We start from the raw sequence: 26,252 nt of genomic DNA, 5'->3' as shown, positions 1-26,252 counted from the left end.
TTATCTTCTTATATTGTTATCCACATGCAATGCAATCTCCTTTTGGTGTTGTCTGAACCATAGCATTCCCTTCCCCTTGAAGGCAAATCTTGTCCTCAAGATTCTAGTGAGGGAATAGTGTTTTTCGTCCATACACTTCTGCTTCATCTAGAGTATCAAGTAGGAAGACTTGTGGGGTGGTCTTACAATGGTGTCTAGGTTCGAATTTTTCATCATAGTTATAGCAAAGTCCCTTCTCACGTCTGCCTTGCATCTCAGACCATGATAATTTTTTGAATGTTGCTGAAGTTAATATTTATGAGTTACGTGTTGGATTTGGACTGGATCTTGTCTGGGGTAAAGGAATGAGACCGGTTTTGGGTGGCGGTTCACTAGTGCGTTGGAGTTTCTCCTCTTGTAATCGAGCTAGGTTGGTAGCATGAACAAGTGTTGTAGGACGAAACAACTTCACCTCTGATCGTATTTCATCCTTTAATCCTCCTATGTAACTCCCTATCAAAGCTTTCTCTGGCCATTCTTGCACTCAAGATGCTATTCGCTCAAATTGGGCTTGATATTCTCTAACTATTCCTGTTTGGCAAAGTTTGGCTAAAGCCTCTTCAAAGTCCTCATAATCAGAGGGTCCAAAACAAACACACAAGGCATGTGTAAATTCTTCCCATGAAACATTCGTTTGTGTTTTCTCAAACCACTGGTACCATTGGAGAGCGTCGTCCTATTGGTGGAAGGAAGTGAGTGTTATCTTTTCCTCATCTACATTTTTCTGGTACTTGAAAAAAATTTCTGCCTTGTAAATCCACCCAGTGGGATCTTCACCATTAAATTGAGGAAAGTCTACTCGGAAAATTCGGGTTTGTACTCCCCCAATTGTCCCTCCTTGAGTTCCCTCTGAGCCGCTATTACGATTGTGTGAACTTCCTTCATGATTATGATTCCGGTTGGTTGAGCCTTCTTCATGACGGCTGTTGTGAGGAGTAGTATTATTTTGGATGTCCATTCCTTCAATTCTTCGTCCCATTTGAGCAATAGCACTAGAGAGAGCCTCCATGGTTTTCTTTATATTAGTAAACTCTTTAACAAACTCTTCCCTTTGGGCTTCAACCTGCCTCCGAATAGAGTGATTACTAACTTCCAAGGCTGATATGCGGTCGTCATTGGTTGTGGAACGTGTGGGTGGTGGATTCGGGTTCTTTGTCATCTGGCTCTGATACCAAATGTTGTGAACTGGAAAATCAAAAAGATAACTTAATCGATTCGAGGTGACTAGCCTCTTCAACTTGAGAGGGATAATAGAGTTTTTGGTTTAATTTCTACTCGCTTCATTCATAATTCCTACGTACATAAATACTAGTGAGGAGATAATCCTCATCACCACAAATTCCTAAAACATAGGACCCAACTCCTATTTGAATTGAAATACAAATATTAATCCTAATCCTAACCCTAATCCTAATTTATTGCAGAAATCCTCATCCTAATCTACTACAGATCCACTGCAAAAGCTTATTTGAATTCAACTTGAAAACCATCATCCTTATCTTCTTATATTGTTATCCACATGCAATGCAATCTCCTTTTGGTGTTGTCTGAACCATAGCAACAACCCATATTTTCCTCACCTCAAAATGAGTTTGTTAAGTTTTTACTCTTTACTACACCAGTAGGGTTCATACTTCATGGTCAATACTCTCTCTCTATGGGGTGGGCCTCACAACCAATTGCTTTAATTGATGTAAAAAGTAGTGATAGTTATAGATCGTGTTTACAGGACACAAATGAAATTGTGTTTTGAAAACACAATTTGAGCTAAATGTGTATGACAGTGTGTAACTCAATGTGTGCAACAATAATTAACGTTACAAAAATATGATATGGGGTGGACAATAACTAAATTTGCTTGGTTTCTCAAGAAAATCCAACATCTATGTCAAACCAAAATAGCTTGTCTCTTCAAATTTCAAAATCATAAACCAAACTCATGTACTTTCATAGGGTTAGTTAAGCTCTATGGTTTGGAAGGCATGAGTATAGTTTAGCTATACTCATTAGTAAGTTCATGGAGACACCACGTGTATGAGATTAACATACCTTTGTTCCCCCTTGAAAGGGTATGAGCACAGCCTCTTCATTAGTCTAATTCTTAATCATCAACAAGTCTAAAAGAAATTGGGTCTCATAATTTTCTCTTGTTTAATCAACATGCATTCATGTTTACTCTCATTTAACTAGAAATTTTACTGTTGAACTCATGTTCCACCAGTTGCGAGCAGGTTGGTGGGCAATCCGACCAAACCCAATTTGTGGACACTCCTAATCATTATATTGCTTAAGCAAAGGTCAAGCAAACTTTATATTTTGAGTTTGCTCGAGTGAAAATAAAATTACCCAAGCAAGTCTTTTGAAACTTGATCTCTCCAAGCTATTTTTGACTCAACTTATACATAACCAAGTTATTTGAATATAATCTTCTTAAACACTTGTTGACATAGGAATTAGCCAATAATTTTACATTACTATTGATTAATAATAAATAAATAAATTATACCAATATATATTATAAAATTTTTAGATCTATGGAGGATTAGACTGGTCCAGCATTATGATATCCCATTGATCTCATGGACATGCAATTCCTATATAAACACTGCTCACACTCTCCTTATGTCAAACTGCAGCTACCTTTTGGGATCAATTCCAAAGGTGAAGTTTAATTACTGTTACTAGGAAGCTAATCAGCGTGCAGACATATTGGCTAAGAATGGCGCATCAACAAGAAGATTTTACTAGCTTTGTTTGTCTACCTTCAGACATTGTAATGCTTTTATACTTTGATGCCATTAGCATGTACCCTAAGAAGCTATGCCCAAACTTTATTGCTTTAAATTAATATAGTCTCTGGTTTACCAAAAAACTTATTCCATTTCAAGAGTTATTACACCATACCTTCTTTTAGCCAATATTATTTTTTAAACATAATAAATTAATGAAAATAAGTTCTCTAAACAAAGAAGAAGATAAAAACATTGAATATACAACTTAAATTGGTTCTGTATGGCAAATTGGCTATACATCCTTAGAAATATTAACAAAAAATGGGAAATTCTACACACACACACACATATATTGAGAAGATGCATAAAGATATTGAAGAAGGTGAAACAAATCAACTTTACATATGTATTATTGTTAAGCCTTTATTACATCTCATATTATAATGAAAAGGGAAAAATCAAAATAATGAAAAGCAAATGTCTTTATTACATCCGAGAGGAGTTTTCTTAAAAAAAATCTCACTTCAACTGCGATGTTGCTTTTCCCTGTTAGTCAGGTTGAGCAAAAACCTAGGTGAAAAAACAAACAAAAAAAAAAACAACCTAAATCCATTAATGTAACATCATAATATGAGAGACACATAAGTGTTTTCTTTCATTTCTTAGCATTATTTTCAGCCATTCCAATCGTGTTCTTCACACTGTCTACAGCGTTTTGAGCCATGTTCTTCACCTGTTCTCCGGTCTATTACAGGAACAAATTAACAATGTTGCACCGTGAATATACTCCTAAAATCCAAGGCATAAACATTTAAATGTATTTTTTTTTCTATATATAAGCTCAACTAGAAGTCTAATAAATTATAAATCTCTCATTCTAATATAGCATGTGATGCAAAAAAGTCCATGGTTGAGTGTAAACATATGTGTGTGGGTTTTTGTATTTTTAACTCAGATACCCTACAAGACCTAAAACGGGTAAAACCCAAACCAACCCATATATGTTTATGAAGTGCAAATGTTATTAACAAAACTTCAAATGAATGTAAATTTTCTAAACTCTATCGTAGTTTTGATGATCCACTTTATACTCAATTAATTGAAGCAATCATGCGTTTGATTTTTTTTTTTTTTTTTTTTTCATTTTTTAACTTTAATAACTTTATTATAAGAAGATATATTAGAGGATTTTTATTTGTCTAGAGACTATTGAATTTGGTAACATCCCTTGAAAAATAAAATAAAATAAGGGAGAACCTGCTGGAGGAAGCCAGCACTTTGATCCTTTCCATGTTGGGCAGACTCCTGAGCTGATTGAGCTACACTGGCTGTCCTATCTTTAGCAGATTGAGCTGCACTAGCTGTCCTGTCTTTGGCTGTATTGGCTGTGTCCTTTGTGGATTGAACCCACTCTTCAGTCTTGGCCTGCCCAACCACAAAAATAAATCGTTAGTTATTGTTATATGGGTTGTGTGAATGGGCACTATAAAGTGCCCGTTAACACACCACTTTATGTTATAATTTACCACTTTATATCAGAATTTTGTCAACCACTTAGTTTTATGTCAGTATTTTGTTAACTTTATAAGCTTTAGGGTCAACTTTATACAATTTCTCCCATTTATCCAATTTTTTTTTTATTAAATATGACCCACATTATTTTAACATTTGCCTTGTTGTATTACAAATAACATATATACTATATACACATGTAATAATCATTACTCAAAATGAATAGTCAATAATCAATATCTTCAAGCATTAGCATTCAAGATTGCAAAAAAATGTTCTATTTTACCATCTAAAAAGCTACTTTATTTATTATATCATCCAACTTTACAATACACCCAATACCCAATGTCCTAGTTTATATTTTCCTATATTAAAATAATATATCTACACAATAAAATAATATAACCCAAAAGAGGTGAGAGACAATAAAAAAAAAAAACTATTTAAAAAGAGGTGAGAGACAATAATGTGAGAGAGAGAGAGATTAGGAGAATTAGAAATAATATAAAATATGTGAGAGACAATAAAAAACTATTTAAAAGAAAATACCATCTTGCTACTGCTTGGTTGCAAAATATTGCTATAGCTTGGTTGCAATTTTTTATTTTAAATAACATCCCAAGTAATGCTTTTGATTTTGTGGTTTGATGGTATAAAATTGCATATTGGGAGTTTTACAACTCCTAAAACTAATGCTCTTACAAATATGGTGCTAAGTGCTAACATGGTTAAATTATAAAAGTCCCATAAAAAAAACATGGTTAATTAAAAGAATATAATTTAATCCCCATTGGAAAATTTTCCTACCTGGCCTTGTCCATGGGCTTGACCTGATTTGTAATTTTGCTTTGCGCTGGCCATCTTTGCTCAAAAAATGTTATATAACCAAGTTTTCAACTTTTTCAATTTCTTGATCTCAATGTTATTCTGCCTTGTTTTTAGAAGTATTTATAGCAGTTAAAGGTCCATAGAGAAGTGACACATGGAAGTCAGGAATTATGCTATACATAAGTACGTGTTTGTTGATGTAAGGAGTAGGCTTGTATTTCTGCTTTGAAATAGGCATTAGGTGGTTGAAATTGGCAACGCCTATGAAAAAGGACTTTGGATCACCGAGAGTTGAACCAGCATTAGTAGCAGTGAAGCTAAATAGCTATATAGCTATTTTAGCTTCACCAAAACACAAAAATGCATGCTGCAGTAATGGTATTATAGGTAAAAAATTTTAGTTTTTTGCTACAGTGCACAACTCTTTATGGTTGTGCACGGTAGCAAAAAGCTAAAAAAAATAATATTTTACTAAAATTTTCTCTTTTTTCTCATTAAAAAATCATTCTCTCTCTCTCTCTCTCTACTTTCTTCTTTTTTTCCTTCTCATTTTTTTTCTCTTCTCATCAGATACCCCTTTACCACCAAATTCATCTATTAGTCTCAGTTTTTGTTATCTTTCTCAATTTTTCCCAACAAAGATGAAGAAACGTGGGCTAGCTGAGAATCATGAACAAGAAGAACGGCTTCGGGAGCTGATCTGCACAAAGCACTAGGCTAACATCGCCTGCCCAAACTAGCAACTCCGATCTATGGTCTTTGCTGCCTAGCTTTCTTTATTTTTTTTCTTTTCAATAGAAACGTCTGCAGCTTGATTTCGAAGAAGAAGACATAGTGCCAAGATTTATATTATATTATATTATAATATACTTTAATAATACTATGTGGTTTTAAACTATTATTTTAAACCATTTAATGAACTCATGCGAGGATATTTGGGTTCTAGCATAGTAAAGGGATAGAATATAGCAAGTTAACACACGTTTGAAAGATAGTTAGAAACTAGCATCTTGAGTTTTAGAAACTAGCATCTCTAGTTTTAGAAACTTGAGTTCCTTATGAAACTTGAAGCTTAAAGACTCGCTTCCTACTTGTTGAGTTGGACACTATTATGCACTATTATGCCACATAGATCTCGAGTCTTATAGACTCAAGTTTTACAAAGCAAAACCAAGTCTTTAAGACTCGATTTTCAATGAGAAATGCCACTGATCTCGAGTCTGCAAGACTCGATTTCTACCGGAATAAAACTCCAAGTGTTTTATGTATCTGGTTTGGGGTTATGTGGAAATAGGGGAAAAACAAAATTTCTAGGGGATAGATGTGGTTTGATAATGAATAAATAGGAGTAGTGATAGAGCTGAGTGCGAGACAGTGACCTCAGTGCGAGATAGTGAGAGAGCAGAGTGAGGTGATCATATTCTAGAACACTTAAGCGTCCGCCAATGGGTTTTCTACTGCCGATGAGATGCACTTGTCTCTGGTAGAGTGAGGGTTTGCCAATGGGTTTTCTACCACCGATGAATTTTTTGCCGCCGATGAGATGCGCTTGTTTCAGGTTTGGGGTTTGTATGTTTGGGTGTGAAGGAGAGTTCTTGTGTTTTGGAGTCTGGATGCTTAAGTGCCAATATGATCACAAATCGAGTATTAGAAACTCGATTTCAACGTGGCTCCACGTGGAAAAAAGTCCATGTCAGATGCTTGTAGCTCAGGATCTCGAGTATTAGAAACACGATTTCTACCCTGAACTCGAGTTTTAAAAACTCGAGATGCTACTTTTCCACTTTGTTTTGAAACTGGGCAACTAACGAAATTCTTAGCAATTTAATGTTAAATGAAAAAAAAAATTCAACTTGTACCTAGCTTTCTTTATTTTTTAAACGGTGGCGTTTTAGACTTTTTTTTTTTTTTTTAATATACTCAACTCAACTATCATGGCTTTTGAGTGGATGAGTTGTGATGTGCCTTTGTGTTATAACTCTTTTCCCTCTCTTTTGTGTGTGTTTGTTTCTCAAAAAAGATTTTAAAAAAAAGAAGATAAATTTTGTATATATATAATTTGGGGTTAAAACAAAATATTATTGTTACACTAGATAATTATTTGCTATTATGATGATTGAGAAATTGTTTTAGTAAAAAAAAAAATGTATAAGTATAATTTCGGGTTAAAAAATCACTTGTTAACACTAAACGATTATTTGCTATCATGTGGCGGTGGCAGTGGAAGAGTTGGTGGCGGTAGCAATGGGGGCGGCGATAGTGGCAGCAGTAGCGGTTATGGTAGTTGTGATTGTTGTTTATTATAGTGGATATATTATTTTATTGTAGTAGATATATTATTTTATTGTGTTAAAAGCTAAAATAGATCCACCGCTACTGGGTGTTTTGTAAAGTGAGTAAGTAAAATAGATAAAGTAACTTTTTGTGGTGCCAAATAGCTAAATTATTAGCTCCACTGCTATGGATGCTTTAATACCAAAAAGGAATAAAAACCACGACTAATTGGAAGCAATGGTATTAATTAGAACGAATGGAGGAAAAGATAGATAAAAAACCTGTGGAGACAACTTTTGCATCATAATTTTTACCACAATTTTGATGTGATAGTGGTAGAGAAAAATTAGTAAATACATGTAAAAATAATAGACAATCACTCACCCATTTGTTACATTAGAATTGAGACAAAAGTTATGATTCTAGTTTGAGAAGAAAAAAAATTGAAATGTCGAAGGTCAAAGGCTTTTTTAGCCACGTGGCACCTCTCATTTTGTCAATAAATACAAATCTCACATAACATAAAAATTGGACCAAACATGTGCAAGGCCTAAGGCGAAGTGCCCAATTAATTGTCTATATGATTACAAGTTGGTGTTTTACTCTACTTCTTGTCATGCAAATGGGTCACTTTTCAAATCATATGGGCGACACAGACTTCACGGATCGGATCAAACTTTGCGACCCATATTTTCCTCACCTCAAAATGAGCTTATTAAGTTTTTACTCTTTACTACACCAGTAGGGTTCATACTTCATACTTCATGGTCAATACTCTCTCTCGGCCTCACAACCAATAGCTTTAATTGATGTAAAGAGTAGTGATAGTTGTAGACCGTGTGTACAAGACACAGAGATGAAATTGTGTTTTGAAAACACAATTTCAGCTAAATGTGTATGACAGTGTGTAACTCAATATGTGCAACAATAATTAACGTTACAAAAATATGATATGGGGTGGACAATAACTAAATTTGCTTGGTTTCGCAAGAAAATCCAACATCTATGTCAAACCAAAATAGCTTGTCTCTTCAAATTTCAAAATCATAAACCAAACTCATGTACTTTCATTGGGTTAGTTGAGCTCTATGGTTTGGAAGGCATGAGTATAGTTTAGCTATACTCATTAGTAAGTTCATGGAGACACCACATGTGTGAGATTAACATACCTTTGTTCCCCATGTGAACACTTGAAAGGGTATGAGCACAACCTCTTCATTAGTCTAATTCTTAATCATCAACAAGTCTAAAAGAAATTGGGACTCATAATTTTCTCTTGTTTAATCAGCATGCATTCATGTTTACTCTCATTTAACTAGAAATTTTACTGTTAAAAATTGTGTTTTGAAAACACAATTTCAGCTAAATGTGTATGACAGTGTGTAACTCAATGTGTGCAACAATAATTAACGTTACAAAAATATGATATGGGGTAGACAATAACTAAATTTTCTTGGTTTCACAAGAAAATCCAACATCTATGTCAAACCAAAATAGCTTGTCTCTTCAAATTTCAAAATCATAAACCAAACTCATGTACTTTCATTGGGTTAGTTGAGCTCTATGGTTTGGAAGGCATGAGTATAGTTTAGCTATACTCATTAGTAAGTTCATGGAGACACCATGTGTATGAGATTAACATACCTTTGTTCCCCATGCGAACACTTGAAAGAGTATGAGCACAGCCTCTTCATCAGTCTAATTCTTAATCATCAAGAAGTCTAAAAGAAATCGGGACTCATAATTTTCTCTTTTTTTAATCAACATGCATTCATGTTTACTCTCATTTAATTAGAAATTTTACTGTTGAACTCATGTTCCACCAGTTGCGAGCAGGTTGGTGGGCAATCCGACCAAACCCAATTTGTGGACACTCCTAATCATTATATTGCTTATGCAAAGGTCAAGTAAACTTTGTATTTTGAGTTTGCTCAAGTGAGAATAAAATTTCCCAAGCAAGTTTTTTGAAACTAGATCTTTCCAAGCTATTTCTTGACTCAACTTATACATAACCAAGTTATTTGAATACAATCTTCTTAAACACTTGTTGACATAGGAATTAGCCAACCTATAACTAACAATTGTCATCTGTAATTTTACATTACAATTGATTAATAATAAATAAATAAATTATACCGATATATATTAAAAATTTTTAGATCTATGGAGGATTAGACTGGTCGAGCATTATGATATCCCATTGATCTCATGGACATGCAATTCCTATATAAACACTGCTCACACTCCTTATGTCAAACTACAGCTACCTTTTGGGATCAATTCCAAAGGTGAAGGTTAATTACTGTTACTAGGAAGCTAATCAATGTGCAGACATATTGGCTAAGAATGGCGCATCAACAAGAAGATGTTACTAGCTTTGTTTGTCCGCCTTCAGACATTGTAATGCTTTTATACTTTGATGCCATTAGCATGTATCCTAAGAAGCTCTGCCCAAACTTTATTGCTTTAAATTAATATAGTCTCTTGTTTACCAAAAAACTTATTCCACTACAAGAGTTATTACACCATACCAAACATACCATTACTTTCTAAATACGGCCTTCTTTTAGCCAATATTATTTTTTAGACATAATAAATTAATGAAAATAAGTTCTCTAAACAAAGAAGAAGATAAAAACATTGAATATGCCACTTAAATTGGTTTTGTATGGCAAATTGGCTATACATCCTTAGAAACATTAACAAAAAATGGGAAATTCTACACACACACACACACACATATATATTGAGAGGATGCATAAAAATATTAAAGAAGGTGAAACAAATCAACTTTACATATGTATTATTGTTAAGCATTTATTACATCTCATATTATAATGAAAAGGGAAAAATAAAAATAATGAAAAGCACATGTCTTTATTACAACCGAGAGGAGTTTTTTTAAAAGAAATCTCACTTCAACGGCTATGTTGCTTGTCCCAATTAGTCAGGAAGAGCAAAAACCTAGGTGAAAAATCAAACAAAAAAAACAACCTAAATCATTAATGTAGCATCATAATATGAGAGACACATAAGTGTTTTCTTTCACTTCTTAGCGTTATTTTCAACCATTCCAATCGTGTTCTTCACACTGTCTACAGCGTTCTGAGCCATGTTCTTCACCTGTTCTCCGGTCTGTTATAGGAACAAATTAACAATGTTGCACCATGAATATCTTCCTAAAATCCAAGGCATAAACATTTAAATGTATTTTTTTCTATATATAAGCTACACTAGAAGTCTAATAAATTATAAATCTCTCATTCTAATATAGCATGTGATGCAAAAAAGTCCATAGTTGAGTGTAAACATATATGTGTGGGTTTTTGTATTTTTAACTCAGATACCCTACAAGACTGACAACGGGTAAAACCCAAACCGACCCATATATGTTTATGAAGTGTAAATGTTATTAATAAAACTACAAATGAATGTAAATTTTCTAAACTCTATCGTACTTTTGATGATCCACTTTATACTCAATTAATTGAAGCAATCATGTGTTTGAGTTTTTTTTTTTTTTTTTTTTTTTTTTCATTTTTTAACTTTGATTACTTTATTATAAGAAGATATATTAGAGGATTTTTATTTGTCTAGAGACTATTGAATTTGGTAACATCCCTTGAAAAATAAAATAAAATAAGGGAGAACCTGCTGGAGGAAACCAGCACTTTGATCCTTTCCATGTTGGGTAGACTCCTGAGCTGATTGAACTGCACTAGCTGTCCTGTCTTTAGTAGATTGAGCTGCACTAGTTGTCTTGTCTTTGGCTACATTGGCTGTGTCCTTTGTGGATTGAACCCACTCTTCAGTCTTGGCCTGCCCAAACACAAAAATAAATGGTTAGTTATTGTTATATGGGTTGTGTGAATGGGCACCATAAAGTGCCCGTTAATACACCACTTTATGTCAGAATTTACCACTTTATATCAGAATTTTGTCAGCCACTTGGCTTTATGTCAGTATTTTGTTAACTTTATAAGCTTTAGGGTCAACTTTATATAATTTCTCCCATTTATCCAATTTTTTTTATTAAATATGACCCACATAATTTTAACATTTGCCTTGTTGTATTACAAATTGCATGTATACTATATACACATGTAAATTTTTTTTTTTTGAGAGGTATATACACATGTAATAATCATTACTCAAAATGAACGGTTAATAATCAATATCATCGAGCATTAGCATTTAGGATTGCAAAAAATATTCTATTTTACCATTTAAAAAGCTACTTTATTTATTATATCATCCAACTTTACAATATACCCAATACCCAACGTCCTAGTTTTTATTTTCCTATATTAAAATATCATATCTACACAATAAAATAATATAAAAGAGGTGAGAGACAATAAATAAATAAATAAACTATTTAAAAAGAGGTGAGAGAGAGAGAGAGAGAGAGAGAGAGAGAGAGAGAGAGAGATTAGAAATAATATAAAATATGTGAGAGAATAAAAAACTATTTAAAAAAAAATACCATCTTGCTACTGCTTGGTTGCAAAATTTTTAAAAAATAACATCCCATGTAATGCTTTTGATTTTGTGGTTTGATGGTATAAAATTGCATATATAACTCCTAATACTAATGCTCTTACAAATATGGTGCTAAGTGCTTACATGGTTAAATTATAAAAGTCCCATAAAAAAAAAAAAAAAAAAAAAGCATGGCTAATTAAAAGAATATAACTTAATCCCCATTGGAAAATTTTCCTACCTGGCCCTGTCCATGGGCTTGACCTGATTTGTAATTTTGCTTTGCGCTGGCCATCTTTGCTCGAAAAATGTTATATAACCAAGTTTTCAACTTTTTCAATTTCTTGATCTCAATGTTATTATGCCTTGTTTTCTTAAGTATTTATAGCAGTTAGAGGTCCATAAAGAAGTGACACGTGGAAGTCTATACATAAGTACGTGTTTGTTGATGTAAGGAGCAGGCTTGTATTTCTGCTTTGAAATAGGCATTGGGTGGCTGAAATTTTCAACTGGATATGGGCCTCTGAAAAAGGATTTCGGATCACCAAGAGTTGAACCACTAATACCGAAAAGGAAGAAAAACCACGACTAATTGGAAGCAATGGTATTAATTAGAATGGAGGGAGGAAAAAGATAGATAAAAAAAAAACCTATAGAGACATCTTTTGTGTCATAATTTTTACTACAATTTTGATGTGATAGTGGTAGAAAAAAATTAGTAAGTACATGTAAAAATGATAGACAGTCACTCACCCATTTGCTACATTAGAATTGAGACAAAAGTTATGATTCTAGTTTGAGAGAAAAAAAAAATTTTGAAATGTCGAAGGTCAAAGGATTTTTTTAGCCACATGGCACCTCTCATTTTGTCAATAAATACAAATCTCACCTAACATAAAAATTGGACCAAACATGTGCAAGGCCTAAGGCAAAGAGCCCAATTAATTGTCTATATGATTACGAGTTGGTGTTTTACTCTACTTCTTGTCATGCAAATGGGTCACTTTTCAAATCAAACGGGCTACACAGACTTCACTTCACAGATTGGACTTTGCAACCCATATTTTCCTCACCTCAAAATGAGCTTATTAAGTTTTTACTCTTTACTATACCAGTAGGGTTCATACTTCATGGTCAATACTTTCTCTCTATGGGGTGGGCCTCACAACCAATAGCTCTAATTGATATAAAGAGTTGTGATAGTTGTAGACCGTGTGTACAGGACACACAAATGAAATTGTGTTTTGAAAACACGATTTCAGCTAAGTGTGTACGACAGTGTGTAACTCAGTGTGTACAACAATAATTGACGTTACAAAAATATGATATTGGGTGGACAATAACTAAATCTGCTTGGTTTCTCAAGAAAATCCAACATCTATGTCAAACCAAAATATCTTGTCTCTTCAAATTTCAAAATCATAAACCAAACAATTGATTATCAAAAAATAAATAAATTATACCAATATATATTATAAAATTTTTAGATCTATGGAGGATTAGACTGGTCCAGCATTATGATATCCCATTGATCTCATGGACATGCAATTCCTATGTGATGGAAAGAAAAAATTGTGTGCAAGTCACACTTTTACCGCATGACAGATCATTTGAAAGATAGAGACCAATGTGGCTATATATGTTGATATTTGATGGTCATCAACTGCAACAAAGTCTGATAGCAACTTTGGGTCGACCAAATATATCAATGTACAAAGAATCACGAGAATTAAATCCATCCGTGTGTCTGAATGTGATTCCACAACTAGTTGGGATCGCATCTCAAAATTGATGAATGTGCACCAAAAACCAGACTTAAAAGGGAGCTTATGAAAATGCATCTTTTGGTGGCCCCCAACTCAATACATGTGACTAGTTATGGCAGAAATAAAAATACATGTGACTTATCACATGACACAGGCAAAACATCACAGCATCTTTTTGGTTTATTAATTGACTCTGTTGGACAATGGAGATACGAGGTGTATCCTCGCCAAATACGTACCTTGAACTGAACCCTACCTCCTTTCTAATTTAAAGATGCATAATTTGAGTTGAACTATAGAGCAAAAAGTTAAATGACAAAATATATTAAGTGAACTAATCTCAACCACTCAATTATATGCAGAGACTTTAATTTGAATCGTTGGAATTAAAATCTCCGTCATGGTCATGCATTTATGATTCCCCAACTTAGTTATGAATGATACATACATGCATGCATGTAGCATGCCATATATGTTGCCAATATTGGTTCCTGCATAATGGTAATATTTTTGATGATTAATTCTTGGCGCTAATCAGATTGACGAGTGCTGGTCGATCCGAGACCTTTACGGTTTACGCACATATCCCTCACTGACAATTGACAATCCATTTATGAAAAAAGAATACCTCAAATTTTCATAAGGCTTTCGAGTCTATTAATTGTTTTGTTAGGTTCTAAAGATTTAGGATTTTATGTATTTAGAACTCTAATGTGTATTATTGGCAAACCATGATCAAAATAAGATGATTAGTCGTGTTTAGACTTGCTCAAAGTTGGTTCATTTATGTAAAGTTCGAATAAGCTGTTGCAGAATTTATTTATGCTTCTCAGCCTGGTTCGATCGATCGAAGCTTAGGCTCGATCAATCGAAAATCGGGTCAGAGGTGTTTTCTACAGAATTCCAACTCAGCCCTAGTTGTGTTTTAAAACGTTTAAGGTTTTCTAATTTGCCCTAGGTATAAAAGGCAAACCCTAGCTACGTTTTAGTGTTGCTCATATTGCTGTTTGTGTAAATCTCTTGTGAGATCTATGAGGAGCTTTCCTTTACACAATCTTAGGATTATCAAGAAGGAGATTTCTTCAAGAGCTTGATGATCGTTCAATTGTTGCCATAAGAACTTAAAGAAACACAAGCGGGTGTGCTTGTACTTGCTGGAGAATCCAAGAAAGAAGGAGTCGTGGTTTCGGAGCTTGCACGTGGTCGTGTTAGTAAGTTTCTACTGGTGGGTAGTAATAGGATGTTAGTGGTCTAAGCCCTGTTAAACAACTTCGATTCTTTCATAGTGGATTCAGGTTTACCTTGAGGATAGCTAGGTTAAATCCTCCTCAGGTTTTTACCGGTTTGATTTCCTAGGTGATTATATCTTTGTGTTATTTATATTTCCGCTACTTTGCATGATATGATTGTTTTGATTGTGATAACCTAGATTTGTTAATTTGGACTAAGTAACAACTTGGCTAATTACCTAGGTTAATCCAATTGTGTTTTTAAGGGATCTAAAAACTATCATGTTTTTCACAAACTGAAGGTCTAATTTATAAAAGTCCAACATAAATACTTGATGTATAAAATTTTACGTTTTCAACTACCAAATTATATGACAAATCAGATATATAGAAAGGAAAAATGTTGGAAACAAATTAAAACAAGGAAGTCAAAAATGAACCTATAAAGCTTTTCAACTTTAAGGTGATCCATGCAATGAATTTGCTATTCTATTAAAATAGCATCGTTAGAGCATTAGCGTTGGAGAATGCTAATGCCAAATATAAAGGAAATTTGGTATTTCAAGATCATTTTAAAATGATTTGCATCAGGAAATGCTAATACTAACTATTGCAAATTTTTTTCAATAATGCTATAGTGCAATTCTACCTTTAGAATTGCACTGTAGCACCATTCTAAAACAAAATAATACTTTTTTATTCATATAGCTGACTCTCTCTCTCTCTCTCTCGTCTCTTCTCTGTTTCTCATCTCCTTTCTCTCTCCACAACGGCCTCTCTCTCTCATCACATCTCTCTCACGGTGGGCTATCCTGGCGTGGGTCGTGGGTCCAGCATGGAGGTGTGATTGGGGAAGTTGAGATCGGCGTGGTATGGTGGCGATTTCTGGGTTTTTTGGGTCCAGATCGGCGTGGTATGATCAGCGGCGTGTTTAAGCCGAGTTGTGATCGGCGTGGTATGATCGGCGATTTCTGGGTTTTTTAGGTCCAGATCGGCGGGTTTTATTGAAGCCGAGTTGTGAAATTTAGGATTTTTTGAGGGATATTTGCAGCTTAACGTTGTGAAGGGACAAAATATAGTAAGTTAATACGGGTTTGAAAGAAAAATGCAAACTAGCATCTCGAGTTTTAGAAACTCAAGTTCCATATCAATCTCGAGCCTTAAAGACTCGCTTCCCACTTGCTGAGTTGGAAATGTATATGCCACATAGATCTCGAATTTTTAACAGTCGAGTTCAAAAAAACATAAATCTTGAGTTTTTTACACTCGATTTCAAACAGATAAAAAAAAACGTACAAACCCCAAAAAAAAAAAAAAAAAAAAAAAGATTTCAAACAGATAACAAAAAATGTACAAACCCAAAGAAAAAAGAAAAAAAAAGAAAGAACCCGAAGAAAGAAAGAACCCCCCAAAAAAAAAAAAAAAAAAAAAAAAACCCAGACCCAAAGAAAGAAAGAACCCAGAAAAAAAAAAAAAAAAAAAAAAAAAATCGAGAAGAAAGAAGGAAACCCAGAAGAAAGAAAGAAAGAAAGAAGAAGATCCACAGCAAAGGGTCTTGTTTTTGTTGTCTTCGGTTGTGGGCATTGCTTGCTTTTTGTTGTCTTGGTTTGTATTGAAAAGGGTCTTGTTGCTTTTTGGGTTTTGAAGGGTTGAACATTTGCTGGAGATTGGTGGCTACTGGGTTGGTTCTTGATTGGAGCTTTTCTTTCTAAAGTCAGGTACGGGTACTGGATTGGTTCTTGATTGGAGCTTTTCTTTCTAAAGTCAGTGTACGCACTGGAACTCGAGTCTTAGAGACTCAAGTTCCACGTGGAATTTTTATGCACGTCAGCTGTCTCAAAAATCTGGAACTTGAGTTTTTAAAACTCAATTTGCTATTGATCTCGAGTTTTAAAAACTCGAGATGCTAGTTTCACACATACTTTCAAAACCGGACAACTAACGAAATTGTTAAAAATCCTTTGTTATTTGGAAAGGGTGTTCGGATTTTTTGTTTGTGGGTTTTGTTGATTGATGCGTTTTTGGTTGATTTATGAAGTTTTGTTTGTGGGTTTTTTGGGTCCAAATCGACGGATTTGTTTTATTGTTGGATTTTGTTTCACCACCTCGCCGGAAATGAAGGCTCCGGCGGAAGTTGCAAATAGAAGAGAGCTAAAAATTAGAGAGAAGAGAGCTAAAAATTAGAGAGGAGAGAGATGGGAGAGAAAAGATATAATTTTGTGATATATTATTTTATTATGTAAATATATTATTTTAATGAGTAGAATAGGAAAATAAAAGTTTAGGATGCTGGTAAAATGATAAAGTGACCTTTTAGGATAAAATAAAGTAGAATTGGAATTGTTGGACGCTGATGCTCTTATAACCTGATGGCCTAGAAACAAAAGCAACTTCATGTTGAAACACGAAGATGTTAAAATTCTAGGACATAAAGCTTGAATGAAATGTGATACTTTATGGAGAAACTAAAATGAATTGATTAGTTCCCATCAAAAAAAAAAAAAAATGAATTGATTAGATATTCAGTTTAACGGAGGCGTTCTACAAGTTCAGTACAACTTTTTGGTTGGATCTTACAGGAAGAAACCTGAATAGAAATTTTTTTTAAAAAAAGGTTTTTGGCTGGATATTTGAATAAGAAAATTAGGAACAACAGAAGGTACATCGTCAGTGACAAGCCCCACAAATTCGATACATCATAATAAGAGACCATATTTGAGAAAATTTTCTTTCACATATCCTTAAATAAACAATTTTTGAGTTTAGGCGAGATGATTAATTACTCGACTTTACCCGTCCTAGTTTTTTTTTTTTTTTTTTTTTTCCCTGGATTGTGGGGTATGTCAAGACACACTAGAATGGCTCAACATAAAAAGATACTGGCTCTCATTGCACCACCATACCCTGCATACTCTAGCTCTCACCGCTGAGAAAGATATTTCATCCAAAATCCAGCTACAAAAGAGTTCTTCTCCAAGCTGGGAGACAAACATAGTATTTGACTGACTATTTGCCACTAGTATAGTTATCCCATTCTAACTGTGCAGGATAGATGATATAGAATTTTCACTTTGGCATTGCCATTAGTTGATAGATCACATTTTAACCAAGATTCGATACAATGAAGATCACTGATTTCATGATTGATATTTTTTAAGATAATAGTTATGGATGATAACCCCTGAGAAATGTACAATTCCAACATAATAATGATTTAACAAACAAGAAGCAAGCAAATTATTTGACATCAATGAGTAAAACGGAAAGAAGAGAGATTGGAGAAATATATGTAAATGTAATCATGTATTATCCTGTCAAGAGGAATGAAGAAGCTTTTGGGTATTGAAACAACCAACACTAGAATCCCCCATCGTACGACACAAGATTATACATTTCCATAGCATATAAAAATAAAGAGCTATAGAAAACGAACAGGGTAGAGACATTATTTTACACTGTATGACTTCTTCTGCCCTAGTCCCCAAAGTCTGAAACCATGGGTGAAACCTAAATTTTTAGCGCATAAGAGCAACAGCAGCTTCGTGCATCGAAGGCTCGGTAATATGCACAAAATGCTCAGCTTCCCGCTCAACCTGTTCCCGACACTTGTTAGCACCCTTACCTTCCTTCATTTTCTTCACAAAACCTACAAACCGGCTCCAGTTATCTGCCTGGAATAATTGTGGGTTCATCCTCAAGTAAGTGAATGCACACATCTCACTTCCACCTGAATTCCCATCGAAATTCAACGATGATGTTTGTAAGATCTGCTCATGCGCACAACCATCATAACGAGGCAATGCATTTTCCCCAGCAAGTGGGACTTTTGCTTTCTGAGTAGCTAAAGCCACTTGCTTGACAAGCTTCTCAGGTGCACAAAGGGCATCCTGTGGTTGCTCATGATCTCTCATCTCAATGCAAGTGAAATTGAATATAGCTCCATGGCGTGCCAACATCTGGGCAATAGGAAGGTAACCATCTCGGAATCGAGTGTTATAATACCCGGCTGTGAGTTCAGGGGCATGAGAACGAGTCCCATAGTGCCAATGGATGCCTGCAATCTTGACCGAAATCTTAACACCCGAATTCTCAAAGATTGACTTGGCTGACATAAGTATTCTGTCGCCATGGTCTAGGAGCATCTGGGAGTACCAGCCTAGGAAGAATTCACCATAAGAACTATTCCAACCTCCACCTTCTTTTCTGAAAAATGGGGTATCTTCTGGCCACTTGTTGTATTCGCCAGCATCAGTAGGGCCTGTGCTGCCCCATTTCGACTTACCAGCAACTTCGGCAGCAGCTTTTAAGCTACTCAGCATATACTGCATCATGTAATAAACATTAGCAAACAAATAGATATCACTAAATCACAGGCTTAAAAGAAAGAACATAGATTATAAATACCTTGTCATAACACTGGAAGGCACCGATTCCTGGGAACCTCCATATCCCATTCTGCTCTGGATATGAAGGGTATCGAAGCTCACCAGCTGGACCCATTCCCACTTGAATTTCCTACATGTAGCAAATTACAAACAGGTTAGCCCACAATCTAGATTCATGGCATATAACAGCATACTCTAATTCAAAGAGAAATTAAATAAATTTAAATCTAGGTCTCTATTATTTTGTATAAAATCCTCCTTTCACATAATAGTGGTCTCACGTCACATGTGACTTCTGTACAGGAACCTACTCTTATGTGAGAGGCCAGTGTAGTACACTCTGCATATCGATCATTTTCAAACCACACCAATTAGACCATTCCAGCTTTTATTGTGAGATTAAAAAACATAGTAGCAATGAACAAATGACAATTGACCATTTTGTACATCCAGTGTATTACATCTTCCTTTCACATAATATTGGGTCTTAATCGCTCACGTGTGACTTCTAAAACCTACTCTTATATATGTGAGAGGACGGTGTAGTACACTGAATATATCAATCCATTTCGAACTGCACCAATTAGACTATTCCAGTTTTTAAATTAAAACTCATAATAGCAATGAATAACAGCTGACAATAGACCCAAAAGGGCCAAAACTAATGCAAACCAAAATGAATTAAACATAGAACGAACAAATATAGGGATGAATCATTACCACGATGGTGTCACCAAGCAAGTGTTTGAAGTTATCTCTGAAGGCACGCATGAAGTCAGCATAACACTGCACAGGTGTCCGTCCCTTGAGAACTGGAATGGTATCACACCCAAGTGATAGATATTCACAATTCCTCCTCCCCCATTGATCAGTGTATGCAAGGTCGGGGTCTTTGTTAATCTCTTCCCCAACCCACTTCGGCAAAGGAATACTGTATATCAAAACCAAAACCGATCAGTCATAATCAGATTCATTTCAATTCCTAGATGTTCTTTTCTAAAACATAATTTGAAAACCAAAATGATTCAAAAAAGTATTTTCAATTTTTTTTTTTTTTTTACTACTTTTCACATATTAGTATTTGAAAAATACAATATATAAAAATATTGAAGTAACTATGTAAAATTATTGTAGTAAAAATATTGTAGTAAAAAGACGCACGAGAAAAGCAAAGTCCCCATGTAAAACGCTCTTCTCAAAAAAAAATTAAAAAAAAAAACGCCAAAAACGCAAACGCTGCTTGGATCCAAACGGTACTACGTCAGCTCAATAAAAAAAACCCAACTCAAAGGCGCGTGTCTCGTACGCTCCTCAAACAAACAAACACAAAAAACACTTTGAAATTTATTTAATTTGCTGATAATAATTATTTATATAAAATAAATAAAAAATAAAAAAAAAAGGAGAGGAAGAGAAGAAACGCACGTGACAGAGTCCCCGACGTTTCCGCCACATTGATGAAAGGACATGACGGCCTGGACTTTGAGTCCGTGCTTCTTAGCCATCTCAAGCAACTCAGCATACCCACCCCAATTGTACGATCCAGCCGCCTCTCTCTCCACCAATCCCCACCACACGTCCATCATGATCCCCTCCACCCCGGCACTCTTCAGCGCCTGCAAACTCGCGTTCATCGCTTTCCTCCTATTCACCGTGTTGTTCATCGTCACGCTGTCCAACGGCATCATCACGTAAACCGGCACCCCCTCTCCCTTCTTATCCTGCGCACTCCCCCTACTGTACTCTACGCCCCTCGCCGGAAGCGCTTCTACTTCCGTCGCGAAGGCTCTGCACGCCACGGAGAGATCGCCTCGCGTCGATCCGAGCACTGGCGATCTGCACGGGCTCATCGGCGGCGATGGAGAGAAATCCACGGCGTCCGTTTTTTGGACCTTGCATCGGAGACTCGACGCCGGAGATTTCCACGCCGACGCTGCGCACACCGTCGCAGTTGTCTCGGTTGAGTTCGTATTACCTGTTTCCAGCGGAACCGGAGTTCCGGCGAGAGCTCCGATCTGGTGCGTCATGCTCAACGCCATGTAGTATCTGAGAAAGTGTGATAAAAAGTGTTTTTTTTTTTTTTTTGGGTACTTTGAAATGGAAAGTATTTGATTCTGTTTTTTCTGTTGGAGTTGTGAGACTTTGAATGTAAGAGGCGGTCTAGGATTTATAGGGCTGAAACGTACTCTTGCGCCACGTGTTTGAGCACTACGTGGCGGTGTGTGAGCGGTTGAGAAGGCGACGGCTACGATGACTGGATGCACGTGAAGATGGACGGTGGGATGGGGCTTGCGCGTGAAGGTTCCAGTAAACGCGCTTTTTAGTTTCCTTATGAGTTGGAGACACGTGTGGGGAAAAGGACAGGTCACCTGCGAGAGGCTGTTTCGGCTTAAGAATTAAGACATTGAAGGGAACAAGGGTGAGTTTGTCTTTTCGTTTTCTAGTCGGTCGGCTGGCTAGGAAGTCCACGACCACGAAAACGAAAACGATGAAGATCTCTAGATGAAGATCTCTAATCTATTTGTAATAAAGTTGACACGTGGAGGCCTGAGGGTGAAGTAGGAGTAGGCTGATGATTATTGCCACGGAATTTACACGTCCGACAAATTTTTGGCTATATTTGCGTAGTATCGATCTGGAGGATTCTACGATTTGATTTTTTTTTTAAGATGAATTTCACAGTCCCACCCCAGCAAATTGTGAAATTGATAATTTATCCCCAAACCAACATACAACAATTTTAATTTCTAAAAAATGAAATATTTTATTTTCAAACCAATTCGTAAGAAAATTTCTCCAAACCAAGTGCAATTGATAAACCATTTCTTGTATTTAGTTACATAACATATTATATTTAATTAATTATATGATTTGTTTAAATAATTGTTAAAAATAATACAAATTTTATTATATAATATTTATAAAAATATAAATTATAATTGCTTTTTTTATAATTAATGATGCATCAATTGGTATTATAAAATTCTTAATGCCCCTAGTACCATCACTATTATTTAGGACAGCAAATTAATGTGCCTGCTGATTCTGAATTAGTTAATCCTCTTAATCTCAAGGATTCTTTTAAAAAGATATATGTCAGAAAATAACATGTTAATCATTTATTTTGTTGAACCAAAATACAATACATATTGGCTCTATGTTTTATGCAAACCATAGGAGTTTCTGACATTTACGCATCTACTAATAATCACATCAGGTTAATCATTTATCATGCATCTAACATTTTTTTTATTTTTTTTATTTGAGAAAGTTTAGTTAGATTAGAAGTTAGCACACAGGGGAGGGGGATGCATCTAAACAATTTGAAAGTAAATAGTGCCCTTCAATTGAATGTTCTCGCTAAACATTGACTAAACAGATCTGTATGCGCCACACAAATCTTTTTTTTTTTTCTTTTTTCTTTTTTTTTGCTGAATATGCCCCCACACAAATCTATGACATGTCATTACAAGTATCATGCATAAAAACAAAAATAACATGTATTCTTTAAACAAACATTAATGTTACTATTAAAGAAGCTCACTATCATACTGTGTTGTTATCCTGACATAATTTCAAAGTGACTCAGTAATGATAGCTCCCTAATCCTTATCTAAAATATTTTTAATGCATTTTGTCTATTCATCTTTTTCTCTTTATTACTTTGTAGTTTACAAAGAAAATACTTGGATATTATTTGTGCAAATATCTTGTCCACTGCGTCATCTTAGGAGTTAAGGAGTTAAGGGGATTAAGTTATCCAAAGATATAGAACCTATAAATTATTTAATCTTTGTAAAAATGATCGTGTCTAGTTCTATGAAGGGTCAGTTAAACTTAAGTCAAGTTAGGTAATTCATTTATAGAAGTCCGAGGCTTATTTTAGTTTTTTTTTTTTTTTTTTTTTTTTTTGAGTGAGGCCTTCTTTTCTTCCAAGTATTTCACCACAATTTTTTCGCAATAAAACAATTTGATTGCATTCATTCTTGGAACACTTTAGAAAAGGGTTTGAGAAAGAATGACTAAAATAATAGGCTCAAATTGGTGACTAGCGGTAATGTATCAAGAAAGAAAATAATAAAGGGTCAAAATTAACAAAGATGACCTAAAATCATCTCTTAAGGATTGGGATAGTTATTCAAAATAATAGTCTCTACATTTTATTTTCAAGATTTTCAAGTCATCTCTATCTCTCAACCAATAAACATGTTCATGTGGCTAAAGTGCATGTGTAAAATAGTTGAGCATGAAAAATAATGGAATTCTTTAGATAGAAGTAGCATAAAGAACTTTGACTTAAAACTCCTGTTAAAGCAACTCTTTTTTTTTTTTTTTTTTTTTTTTGAAAATTGGACTAAAAAAAACAAAAATCACTAAAAACAACCTAAAAAAAAAATTAACATAAAATAAAACCAAATGCAAATCATCTCATGCTACTCCCCCCAACCTAAAACTTACATTGTCCTCAATGTTAACAAGAAAAAACAATAAAGAGTAGAGATTACAGAAAGGCTTATTTTAGTTGTGTTGGTGAAAGTAGCAATATGCCCTCAAGTACTTGGGTTCCAATTCAAAATTTTAGGAAAAAAGAAGTCTTTTTTTCTTTTCTTTTTTCCTTTTTTTTTAGAGGAATTTAAGAGAAGGCTTTCACAAGGTTGCACTCTTCCAAGGGCCTGTTTGGGTTGTGTATATCTCAATTCTCATATCTCATCGCTCATATCTCATCACTCTAAACTTATTTCCAATTCTCATAATTGAAACTTCATAATAGCCGTCACTCAAACCCATTACTGTTTGGTTCAAAATCTCAACAGAGTTTTCACTTTATGAATCTCAAATTTTGTAACATCACATGGGTCCCATTGTACTGACTCAACAGGCATGAGTTCTCTCTCCTCTTACTTTTATTTTTTCGGGTTCCAATTCAAAATTTTAGGAAAAAAGAAGTCTTTTTTCTTTTCTTTTTTCCTTTTTTTTAGAGGAATTTAAGAGAAGGCTTTCACAAGGTTGCACTCTTCCAAGGGCTTGTTTGGGTTGTGTATATCTCAATTCTCATATCTCATCGCTCATATCTCATCACTCTAAACTTATTTCCCAATTCTCATAATTGAAACTTCATAATAGCCGTCACTCAAACCCATTACTGTTTGGTTCAAAATCTCAACAGAGTTTTCACTTTAAGAATCTCAAATTTTGTAACATCACATGGGTCCCACTGTACTGACTCAACAGGCATGAGTTCTCTCTCCTCTTCCTTTTATTTTTTCCTCTCTTTACTTCTCTACCTTCTCCCACACCTCTGGTTAACATATGTAAAATTTGCATGGTTTTTTTTACCCATATATTCCATGTCTTGTTTTAGAATTCTTAACTCTATTGTAAAGAAGCATATGTAAAGTTCCTTAAAAAAAAAAAAAAAGCATATGTAAATATTTGTAATTTTCTTTTGGGCTATGTTTGGTTTGAGGAAAAAGGAGAGAAGTGAAGAGAAATGAATTCTTGTCCTTTGTTTGGTTAGAAGAGAATAGAATGGAGAAATGAAATGTGAAGAGAAAATATTTCTATGGGTTCTACCAATTTTTTATTTTTAACTTTTCATTCAAATCCATAAAATTACACTTATACACTTAACAAAGTTTTGACTTTTATTTGAAATTACATTTATACTTGTACACACAATTTTCTTAAAAGATAAATCACACGGTCACGAAATAGTGTAACAAATAATTAATTTTGTATTGATTTATATATATATGTGAGTACAATCCTTTGTATGAATCTTTACAATGAAAGAGTACAATAAACTCCTCTGATTTGATCTCTAAGAAATTTTACGATCCAAAGGGGCTATAAAGCTTGATCTTGAATCGTGCTTTGATGTCTCCAAGTTGAATGAATAGTTGAACATGCTTGATTTGATGCGAGAGCCGTTGGCTTAATCTCGAACTAAATTAAAGGAGAATCCCCACTTTGGTTTGAAGAAGTAGGAATAAGTCTTGATGAACAATAGAATTCTTGTGAACTTAGAGATGACTCTCTATTTTTTTTTTTTTTTGAGAGTCAGATGACTCTCTATTTTGGCAGAGTGTCAATGGAGTTTTCTCTCTAAATGTCTGTCATCTTTTTCTCATATGAGAAGCCTCTATTTATAGGCAACTCAATAGCATTTGATTTGGAATTTTCTCTCAGCATTTATTGAGAGTTAATTATGAATTTAATTTGGTCTTCCATTTAATAAGAGCTTTCCATATGAGTATTTTCTTTTGACATTGTCACATGGCTTCTTCATTTGATGTTGTCACGTGGCTTGATTTCATTTGCTGATCATCCACGTCATTAATTGGAGATTAATTTGATTACAAATATATGATTATGAACAATTGGACAGTTGTAAATATATCATAAAATTTTGATGTCTACAATACCCTTTTTTTAAAAAAATTAAAAGGATAAAAATGTAAAAATACATTCAATTTCTTTCATTTATATTGAACATGCCCTTTATCTGTGGCCAAAGGCACACGGCCTTTGAGCACATCCTATCAATGACACATCCTATTAGTCACCTAAATGAGGCAATTCCAAGCATATTGAAAGCCCGATTATGAGACATGATTTCCATAAAAATAACCGGTCTCATTTTCTATATAAAATTCACCAGTATAACTTTATAAGGTATGCGATTCTCCCCATAAAAATAAAACATTACTATGAAAGTCAATCACACGGAATTCCAATGTCATTGATTTTGCCATAAATCCCATGTCATTGAATTCCAAGTATAAATCCAAATGAAGTTATCAAATCAACTAGAAGTGTTGCCCAAATTTCAAGCTTGATGAAGGAAGAACATGATACACTCACATCCAAAGCCTCGAGAATATTCAAGGCCATCCTTAAATCCAACAATAAATGCAAGAATAATCCCTTAAATCAAGCTAGGCTACAACTCATATTGGTTTGACATCGAGAAACATGTTTGTGATTGATAATATGGGGTAATTT

General features: G+C 34.5%; 3 protein-coding genes across 3 annotated transcripts; all 3 read right to left on the bottom strand.

Annotated features, from left to right (window-relative positions):
* Nucleotides 1–3,298: 3,298 nt before the first annotated feature.
* On the bottom strand, nt 3,299–5,150 carry LOC126688507 (late embryogenesis abundant protein 2-like). The gene is made up of 3 exons (XM_050383220.1): nt 5,091–5,150; nt 4,029–4,190; nt 3,299–3,516 (listed from the first exon to the last, which is right to left on the bottom strand). The coding sequence occupies exons 1-3, from the start codon at nt 5,142–5,144 to the stop codon at nt 3,427–3,429; spliced, it is 306 nt and encodes a 101-aa protein (XP_050239177.1). The 5' UTR covers nt 5,145–5,150; the 3' UTR covers nt 3,299–3,426.
* A 5,008-nt stretch (nt 5,151–10,158) lies between these two features.
* Nucleotides 10,159–12,335, bottom strand: LOC126689698 (late embryogenesis abundant protein 2-like). The gene is made up of 3 exons (XM_050384898.1): nt 12,109–12,335; nt 11,037–11,204; nt 10,159–10,520 (listed from the first exon to the last, which is right to left on the bottom strand). The coding sequence occupies exons 1-3, from the start codon at nt 12,160–12,162 to the stop codon at nt 10,431–10,433; spliced, it is 312 nt and encodes a 103-aa protein (XP_050240855.1). The 5' UTR covers nt 12,163–12,335; the 3' UTR covers nt 10,159–10,430.
* A 5,802-nt stretch (nt 12,336–18,137) lies between these two features.
* LOC126688506 (beta-amylase 1, chloroplastic) lies at nt 18,138–21,393 on the bottom strand. Its single transcript, XM_050383219.1, has 4 exons — nt 20,673–21,393; nt 19,968–20,178; nt 19,267–19,377; nt 18,138–19,184 (listed from the first exon to the last, which is right to left on the bottom strand). Exons 1-4 carry the CDS (start codon nt 21,284–21,286, stop codon nt 18,378–18,380), a joined length of 1,743 nt encoding a protein of 580 aa, XP_050239176.1. The 5' UTR covers nt 21,287–21,393; the 3' UTR covers nt 18,138–18,377.
* Nucleotides 21,394–26,252: the final 4,859 nt, after the last annotated feature.

Source organism: Quercus robur, chromosome 6 (assembly GCF_932294415.1).
Source record: "Quercus robur chromosome 6, dhQueRobu3.1, whole genome shotgun sequence".
NCBI lineage: Eukaryota > Viridiplantae > Streptophyta > Magnoliopsida > Fagales > Fagaceae > Quercus > Quercus robur.
Note: the sequence above shows the minus strand (reverse complement) of the source record. Positions and strands in the feature narration are given on the sequence as shown.